The sequence below is a fragment of the Pterocles gutturalis genome, unplaced genomic scaffold, assembly GCF_000699245.1.
Source record: "Pterocles gutturalis isolate BGI_N339 unplaced genomic scaffold, ASM69924v1 scaffold14781, whole genome shotgun sequence".
NCBI classification, from domain to species: Eukaryota; Metazoa; Chordata; class Aves; order Pterocliformes; family Pteroclidae; genus Pterocles; species Pterocles gutturalis.
The window spans coordinates 14,097-23,294 of NW_010105700.1; the positions used below are offsets into that span (position 1 = coordinate 14,097).

The 9,198-nt window shown below is 42.4% G+C and overlaps 1 protein-coding gene across 1 annotated transcript; it reads right to left on the bottom strand.

Annotated features, from left to right (window-relative positions):
* Positions 1-1,601: 1,601 nt before the first annotated feature.
* On the bottom strand, positions 1,602-8,650 carry LOC104471980 (amine sulfotransferase-like). Its single transcript, XM_010087504.1, has 6 exons — positions 8,492-8,650; positions 5,839-6,047; positions 4,246-4,372; positions 3,569-3,663; positions 2,505-2,685; positions 1,602-1,726 (listed from the first exon to the last, which is right to left on the bottom strand). Exons 1-6 carry the CDS (start codon positions 8,628-8,630, stop codon positions 1,602-1,604), a joined length of 876 nt encoding a protein of 291 aa, XP_010085806.1. The 5' UTR covers positions 8,631-8,650.
* Positions 8,651-9,198: the final 548 nt, after the last annotated feature.

The following is a 9,198-nucleotide window of genomic DNA, read 5'->3' on the forward strand; positions in this document are numbered from 1 at the left end:
GGGCGATTGGGTGAGTGGATGCGTGGTTTGGCCCCCAGCCAAGGGCAAACCCATCACAATGAGGTCACCTTTGCCTAATAAGAGCTAACAGCATGCTGCGCGTGAAGTAATTCTGTCCAGGAATAAAGCAGGTACAATGTATCAGAAGGCTGAAATGAGTGGATTGAATATGAGAAGACGGAGCTGGTCCCTTGGGACCAGTGATGGAAGTAAACAAAAAAGCCAGTATGTGAACTGGAAGGATTTTTTTACGTTTTTCAAACAGTTGGAAAGCCAAGGTTACATGTTCTTTTTCAAATCAAAATTATTATTTGAAATTTTTTGAAATTAGAAGTTGTATCCTCCTGTGGCTGCTTGGTAGGACATTGATTAAATAGTAACCAAAAGCAGTCACCATAGCTTGATCATACAGACATCATAGCAGGAAGCAGGGATGAGGGTCCAAAACTTGCCTCCCCTGCCAGGGAAGTGTGGTTTGTGTCTGAAAAAAATGTTGGAACAAAATGTTTCCTCCTCAGGTAATGACCTTTCCCTCTTCCCTCCTGACTGAGGCTGTCCAGAAAGGGGCAGAAAATTATTGCGGGGGGGAAAAAATGCTAGAGATGTATCAGAGACTTAACAGTGTGTACATCAGGAGGAGAGGAACTACATCTATAGTCTATGAGCAGTTTCAGTGGATGGAGTTGGGAAATATGCAGAGCTGGACCTCCCTTTGGAAGCAACGTAGAAGTCATTACTATTTGCAAAGGTGAATATATCATAGACCAGATGCATGTCAGGAATAGAGTTGTTGAATTTGCAAATATTTTTTAAGTTGTTGATGGAAAAAAAATCCGAGATATGTCTCTGTACTTATCTTCTCAGGAGAAGCCCATGGGCAAGCCACTGCATGGAGCTGAATTGTGGACAGGTTAAAACATGATAGTGAGTCAATAGATATATGAGGAAGGATGTAGTCATAGATAGCTGGTAGTTTTTTACATCAGTAGCTCTAGCAGATCATCAGGTATGGTAGAGTGGACGCTCACTTAAAAAGTACTATGACTATGGCTTGTGGTTTTTTCTCAATATTTCAAGTAACAAATTGTCAGACATGAGCTTGAGAACCATGACAGACAATGCAACACAAAGGTCACTTTAATAGCAAAGGGTTGAGTGTTGGTGTTTACCAAGGAAACAGGACAAAGCATAAGCATACCACAGCTGCTCAATCTTACTTCTAGTCTGGACATTGAAGGTTCTATCAAAAGAAACCTCACAAAGTGCACAAGTGAAACATTTTTTCAGAAAGCTTTTAGCGATACTAATCTGTCCTCAGTTGGATGTCTACGATTCTGGTATTATTAAAGTTGGTGAAAGTAAAAGCAACCATGAAGAAAGGAAGATGGTTTACTAAAAAAGTTAATTAAAATACCTTGAAAAATTACAAACAGGAGACAGGTGGAATTGAATAGCTTCCTCAGACAACTCACATTTTTTACTGAGTTGTCGTCATTATTATTTCTATAACATAGCTGAAAATGGCTGTATTTTCTTCTTCCAGAACTTTGGGTATGTCCATCCACTAAAAACACCAAAGGATGATGAAACTCAAAACCAGCCTACATTTCATCGTGAATATCCCAGATGAATTTGATGGGCAGGTTCTTAATTTTCTCTTTAAGAACCTTGTCAAACTTTTCACTCTGCGCCACTGTCATGATGTTTTTCCAGTCTCCAATAGTGCCTGAGGAAAGAGGCAGCAAAGGGAGGTGAGAAGCAGAACACACACCTCTCTGAAGCCTGCTGCAAACAGTGAGTGCTAGTCTTGGGAAGCAATTCTGGCTTCCTCAGCATCTCCCTGTCATTGGCCTGCTGAGTGAGGCTCTGTGTGCTCTTTTGAGGACATGCTTCCAAATCTAGGTGCTGTGAATAAAACACAGCATAGACCTGGCTCCTCATAAAGTCATCCACTCATTCATTCTTGTGTTTTACTGATTCCTTTGTGATCGAAGAGGAAATTATTAAAAGCAACACCTCTTGTTTTTCTCTCAGTGCACCACTCTCTTTAATCCCTGGAAGTCTCCTCCCACACTGAGTGTTAGGACATCTTAGCAACGCCCAGGAGCCCAGGGGTGCCATGTATGGACTCAGAGAGTAGTTGGTCAAGAAGGCCTATTCTCACACTATTAAGGTAACTCGTGCCTTGAAAAGAAAGAAACAGTAAAAATGTATTATCTTACCCCTCGCTGAGTACAGCCCTTCAAGCCTTTCCTGTATCGGACAGGCCTGTTGCAACTTGCGTTATGGTCAGTAAAGCATTACCTTCTTATTATCCTCAGGAAAATATGGTAGAATAATTGATGCCACAGCCATAAAACTGCTCTTACAAATTTAATTTGCCACTAACCTGAACTCTTTCTCTGAAAATGGGGCATTCCAGCTGAGATCAGATACCCTGGGTTCACCTCACACCAAGAAGTGTTGGATCAAATAATCATTACATCAAACTGCTTCCACTTTACCTTTTCGTAGAAATGTACCATTATCTCTTGCTGTCACGTTATCTGGCAGGTTCTCATAGTTTGCCCTGGGATCTTTTCTCATGTTCTCAAATGTAGCCTGTCTCACAACACTGTCCACTTCCTCTTCATTCAGCTCCTTTCCTATGAATTTGCAGATCTTCAGAACAGCACTTCTCAGATCCTGCAATAATGTTACTTTGAAGAATCTTGATGATGTGAAGAACTAAATGCATACAATAGTGGAATATAGGATAATAAAGGGCATACATTTGTGTCCAAAACTGACCATAATTTTTATGTGAGCATAGTCTCACTTGCATCAGTTGAATACTGGAGAGCAGTGACGCTGTAGCATGCCCTTGGAGGTGGGGAATTCTGCATTCTGGTCCTCATGCTGCAAACCCAGTCTGCATCTCATGTTAGATGTCCTGGCAAAGTCACCCCTGGAATTGCACCTGTCACTGTGAAGGCACTCAACCCGTGGGCGTTTTGTCAGTCTTGTTTGTCCTAGCAAGGGGCTCAGCCAGAGGAACCCCAGGCTCTGAAGGCTGAGGGACCAGTACAGTGACATGTGATGCTGGCTGCACGGCCATGGCAGGGGTCCTCTGGGGCTTGCCCGCAAGGAGAAGCACAGCCACCTCAGAGAAATGAGAAGTCACACAAAGGTGTGGACAGCCACCAAGCAGGAAACTTCTGGTCTGCAATTTGAGAGCTCCTCAAGAACTTTAACGCCTGCCTCTTAAGCTCTTCTTTCCCTTATAAGCAGAACGTTCCTGTTGAAGATACCTGTGAAAGTCTCGTTCTGTACTATTTCAGAAAGGGTTTTCTGGGGTGTCAGTGAAGATAACTTCTGTCATATTGGAAAGTGTTTTACCTAATAATTGTCCAGTAATTGATAAGAACTTGAACCAATGAGACAAATGACTTCATTCTCTCAGAAGTCTCAGTTTGAATCTACGGATTAAGCACTTTCCAATATAAAGCGTAATTATAAAGAGCTGTCTGAAAATGCACTCAATATAGGAAGAGTATATCTTGAATACAGTGATACTAATTGACCTCACCTTTTTCATTTCTTCATAGGTAAGGAAGAGTATATTGAAATCCTCTGCATGATTGTACCAGCCTGCAACGTGATCCAGCCACGAACTGGCAAGTACTTAGCAAAAGAAATTATTAAAACAAAAAAATAAAGATAAATAGTATTAACAGATAGTAGTAAGACAGTAAAATTATCAGTCATTTTGGTCTTTTCAAGGGTTTTTTAAGTAATATTTTTTGTTAATTTGAGGTATGCATGCTCACGGCCTTTGTGACAATTTTCTGAGCTAATGTGGCAAGTCGTCTTTTGTTTCTACTAATCTGAACTAATACTGGCAGAAGCAAAAAACTGCTTCTCTGTCTTTTCTGTACAGTGTTTATTCTTATGGGTTCAGCTCCACTAACCAAGTGCAGAAGGTATTAAAGAGATTTTCAGTCATAATACTGAATCAGCATCCCATTCAGGTAAAAAAAGCAGTTTGCATGTTGTTTCGGAGCAGCAAAGCCATGACTATGCTACTCCCTTTGGACAAACTTTCCTCAGAAAATTGTGTCAAGCTCAGACAGCCTTCTGCAGCTTTTTCAGGTTACAGCACAGCTGACAACTCTGGTAATTGATATTTATTGATATAATTAATCTCCATTCAATCTGAGGTCATGGAATAGGATTTGGGCTCCATAGTAAAAAAAGATATTCTACCTTTTCCAGCTAAAAATCTCTCCATGAAAAGGTTAAAATCTGGTATGTTCTCTAGTGTGGAGACATATTTGGAGAAGTGGTAGTAAGAAACCATAACATCCTTAGGGTTCCTGCTAACGTAAATAACCTGCAAAACAATAAGAAGACTAGTCTCAGAGACATTGAAGAGCTCCGTTACCCTGACCATCAGTGCAGTTTTCCATACAGATCCCACTAAAAATGTATGAAAGGTGACAATCACATTAGGTAAATTCTGGATAACGTAGTGCTGTCAATTTGTTTATAGGTTGTGGTATTTCTCTAGTTGCAGTCATTCACTGCCTGCAGCTAACTCTCTTCAAGGGATCAGTGTTACTGGCTTCAGTGATACTGGTCCCTTGCGCAAGGCGATCAGGTTGCGACAACAACACTAGAAAATCATTAGGTTGATTCAGCTTCACATTTCTGTGTGCACTCATGATGAAATGAAGAAGAGTTTCTTGTAAATCCCAGCTTTAGTCTTGTTGACAGCATCAGTACTCTGTGACCCAAACTCCTGGCCTGTGGCACTGGTGCCAGAGGCAGCAAGCAGGCAGAGTTTGAATGACGTGTCAGGGAGCCCTGGCATCTTAGAAGAAGGAGCTGTTACGGGCAAGGGTTGTTTTGGCTCCTGCTGACTCCTGACCATGTGAGAGCTGCTGCCGCAGGCACAGACCAGGCACCACCAGTGAGACGGGCAGCCTCCTGCCTCTCAGCTGGCAACATGTGCCAGCTTCTGCTAAGTTTCTGCTCCTTAACACTTAGCATCTAATTATGGAGAGAAAATAGAGTCTGGCATGTTGCTCTTAGGAGGTTACAAATGTTTGCGGGCAGAGACAGAAGAATGCCCGTACGTCTGTGTTCTGTCAGCGAGCCGTAGCACAGTGGCCTGGTGACACCTGTGTGTAAGGAGGCATCTTCCGTGGGAGACAGGCCTGGAGCTACGGCACAGTTCACAACTGAAGGTCCTATTCAGAAACTCACAGCACTGCAGAGTAAGAAAAGGCAGTTCTCACATTCCATACTATAGTCTTGCCTTACTCATCTTTTCAGTGTGGGAGACTTTTTTCAGACTTATAACTTTGCTGGAATTGAGTGTTTTCACAAGAGGAAAGTCAGTCCAAGTCTTTGACCTTGGCAGATCCTCCTGAGATGCACCACTCCTCTCTCTAACAGTGCTGAGGCTGAGAGGTTTGGCAGAAGGAAACAGGAGTGGGCTTTAGAAGGCCCTTGATCTCCCCACACATATTCAGTGTGGGAGACTTTTTTCAGACTTATAACTTTGCTGGAATTGAGTGTTTTCACAAGAGGAAAGTCAGTCCAAGTCTTTGACCTTGGCAGATCCTCCTGAGATGCACCACTCCTCTCTCTAACAGTGCTGAGGCTGAGAGGTTTGGCAGAAGGAAACAGGAGTGGGCTTTAGAAGGCCCTTGATCTCCCCACACATACAAAGCAGGTGATATTTATACCAAGACATGGGGAACTGAAAGAGGAAAAAGGTAGGATTTGCACCAATTCACTGAGGCAAAGTGGCATGATTGGGTTTAAGGAAATTGTAAAAATAACATCACTTACGCGTCCTCTTCTGTTTCTCAGGTCTCTTGGAACTAAGTAGTAAGGCAGATGAGTGGCAAAAGTACGAGGTGAAGGAAGAGTTGTAAAATCCACGTTTTTTATGTTGTATTCCAGCCATGGCATTCTGTCTATATTCTCCACATTTTCTGTTCCATTACGGTGGCCTTCATGAAGTATTAAGTTCACAATGTTCTGAGTCCACACAGTTCCTGAGAAGGAAAGCTTTATATGGAACCTTGCTTGATTTTTTTTTAATTAAAGATAATATATTATCATAACCAGAGCCTCTACACAGCTATAATGAGTTTCACTTTGTGAATATAAATATAACCTCACATACTGAAGAAAGCAAACATTGTTTTGGTGACCATTGAGTGCAGAAGGGAAGCATATTTTTGTTTTGTCCCTGCAGAAGACCATGGCCAGTAACTAAGCTTTCAGTTCCTCCCACAGTATACTCAACTTTTTCCACACAAATTATGTCTGTCCTCACCCTCTTGTGGCAACATGAATTGCTGCATCTCTGTGGGCCATGCACCTAAAAATATACTGAGTGGATCCGGAAAAGACCTTTGCTTCCAGAACTCCTGCAAAGTGTTCTGAGATGTCACGAAACAAACAGTTGATTATACCATGTTTATAAAGCACAAATGAGCCCCACAAAGCAAATGCTTGTGGCAACAAGCTCTCTAAAGACCTTGGGGAAGGTCTGATTCCTGGGTCACAGCTGCTGGCAATGATGATCTAAAAAGGCAAGACCCTGAAGGTGGCTGACCTGCGTGCCAGTGTGTGTTCATGTGCCAGCTGGTAATGGTGGGAGGCAAATCCTTAATGATTAGCCCACTTGGGCAGTGAGCAGAACTGTTTTTGTCCAGGTCCTCTGATCTTCTCAGCACTATACTAGCTTTGGTTCCTTTCCCCTTTTATACCGCAGGCTAGTAAAGATGGACACTTGAGAAAATTCAAATCAGTGTGCCGTAGGTTACCCTGAACAAGCACAGAGAAAGGAAGGCATCTGAAACTGAAGCCCAGTTTTAAAGACCTCACCTGGGAAGGAAGCTCTTGGTTCTGGAGATCAGACTGTATACATGTTGTAGATTTAAAGTTACTGGGCAAGAAAAAGAAATAACCCTAGGACTCAGAGGAATAACACCCAGTGATTTCACAGCTGTCTTGACTGTCTTGCTCTGCTTGGCATAATCAACCTGGGCAATTTTTCTGCACCGTGGTAGAGATTACACAGAAGGATTGGAGGGTATCTTAGACTGATAACTGGTGAAGAAGAAAGAGAATGGTGAGGCAGGATAGAGGACAAGGTGTGAATGAGAGAGATGACATTCTGTGCAATTCATAACTCAAAATCATCTTCCAACTACTTCCTGTGCCAGAGTAGCCCATCACTTTGCAACACAAAACTCCTACTTCTAAAGATGTGTTCATCTCAGTGCCATAACATCTTTAGCCCTTAAATACTTCCTTCTCGTCCTCCCTCTCTGCCCTACTTGGACAGCTCACCCTGGTGCTTCCTGATGATGAGCTAGCATTGCCTGGGTTCCCTGTCCCCTCGCTCTGTCCCCCATGACCCCTCCACAGGCTTCTCATATCACATCTTCCTTCACCACAACCACACCTGGTGCTCCCTGCCACTCCATCTGGGCTTCGCTCAAGAATGTCTTTCTGCCTCAGGTATGTCACTGAATACCTGAGGGAACAGTGAATTCCAGCAAGATGTTCAGTGACCCTAGGAAAAGGACATATGTTAACAAAACACTGGTTATGTTATCCGAAGGCTGTGTCTTGAAGGCTGCTGAAAAAAAAAAAAAAACAAAAGCATAATGGCAGATGTTCCCAAGTGCACAAAAGGAAGAGGACATCAGAGGCCATGAAAGTACAAGCACAGGTTGGTACCAGAGATGTCAAAGCTTTAGTCATAAATCACTGCTTAATGCATGATCAATTTTTTAATTACTAATCACTAAGGCAATGCAGTCTTGAAAAATGGGTAGACCAGTTTTAGAGCATAAGGTTAACCTGTATGGATATATGGGTCTAGGCATATCAAGGCCTTATATCTCATGTAAGGTGACAGCGAAGCCAGGTGGTTGCTTAGTTGCATTTGCTCCAGAGGAACAAATGCAGAATTCATCACTCTAGTGTCCTGTATTGCTATGTAGGTAAACAGTACTTCATTATCCTTGAAAGGGGGTATATATCATTGACTCACATTTTATTTGATCTCCTGCTTGGTTGCAATTTGGGTGCAGCAACCCCCAAACCACTTTTCATGTGAGCTCACAAACCAGTCCAGATACCCCACAATCATCTCCAACACTCATGCACCCAGCCCTACCAAAGCTATATATATGTTTTGTGAGGCACAGGAGGTCAGTTTAGTTTGTGTGTAGCTTGCTCTGAGTAGACCTACAAGATTGAGTCTAAGAACAACTTAGACCGATTTGTCTGGACACGAGCAGGAGCCTGGTGTCTGGCTGTTCAGGCCACAGCTATGCAGGGTTTGTACTTCATGCTACACTGCATATATTCAGAGATTATTCAGGTCTAAAAGCAAAGCTAACAACCCTTGGTACTTCTGCAGATAGATGGCTGAATAAAGGCAGATTTTCCCCCCCTTTAGAAACAGTTCCATTCTTACCAGATTTTGGGTAAGTAGCTACAAATATGTCACTGTCTTTGATTTCAAAATCCTCCAGGGAAGCTATGTGCTCAACTGAAGTAATTACACCAAAATAAAAGCCTTTGTATTTGAATACATATTCTTTTGATGGTTCCATTGTTAATCTGTTGTCCTTATAGGCGAATAGCCTGCAATAAGAAAATATAAAGTTATATCTTTTTCTTTGGTTGTCATCTCCAGAAACAAACAAACAAACAAACAAATGACTAATTCAGACAAAGAATCCAGTGCTGGAAAATTTTAGCAAAATGCATTTCAGAAAAATTCTAGAAACAATACACTGAAATTTAGCTTTCAGATTTTCACAAGTACATCATTCAGGATACATTGCTGATGAAAAAAAAAGAAAGATGTTTAGTGATACCCTTTACTCATACACAAGTTTATTCTCAGACTGCTGTGTTTGCCATTGCTGCACTATCGAGATATCAGCCTTGCTCAGATTTGTTGAATCAGTTGATTGCACAAGGCATATACCTGCCAAGTGATTTGAACTCACCACAACAAGCAGTCCTTGGAAGTGAGGCCACTGATCCCACCTGTTATTGTTAGCCAGTCTCCAGTTTGTGCTCTGCTTCCCCTTTGCCTTCCTGGTGCATGAACTCCTCTGGCCAGGGGCTTGCTCCCCACCCAGCCCTGCACCACCCCTCTGTGCTGCACCAGCA

What these genes read in the sequence shown, in the direction of transcription:
- LOC104471980 (XM_010087504.1), bottom strand. Translation starts at nt 8,630, where the DNA reads ATGGAACCATCAAAAGAATATGTATTCAAATACAAAGGCTTTTATTTT. An exon ending in AGCTACTTACCCAAAATCTG is followed by an intron (nt 6,048 to 8,491) that starts GTAAGAATGGAA and finishes TTTCCTTCTCAG; the next exon opens with GAACTGTGTGGACTCAGAAC. An exon ending in TGAGAAACAGAAGAGGACGC is followed by an intron (nt 4,373 to 5,838) that starts GTAAGTGATGTT and finishes ATTGTTTTGCAG; the next exon opens with GTTATTTACGTTAGCAGGAA.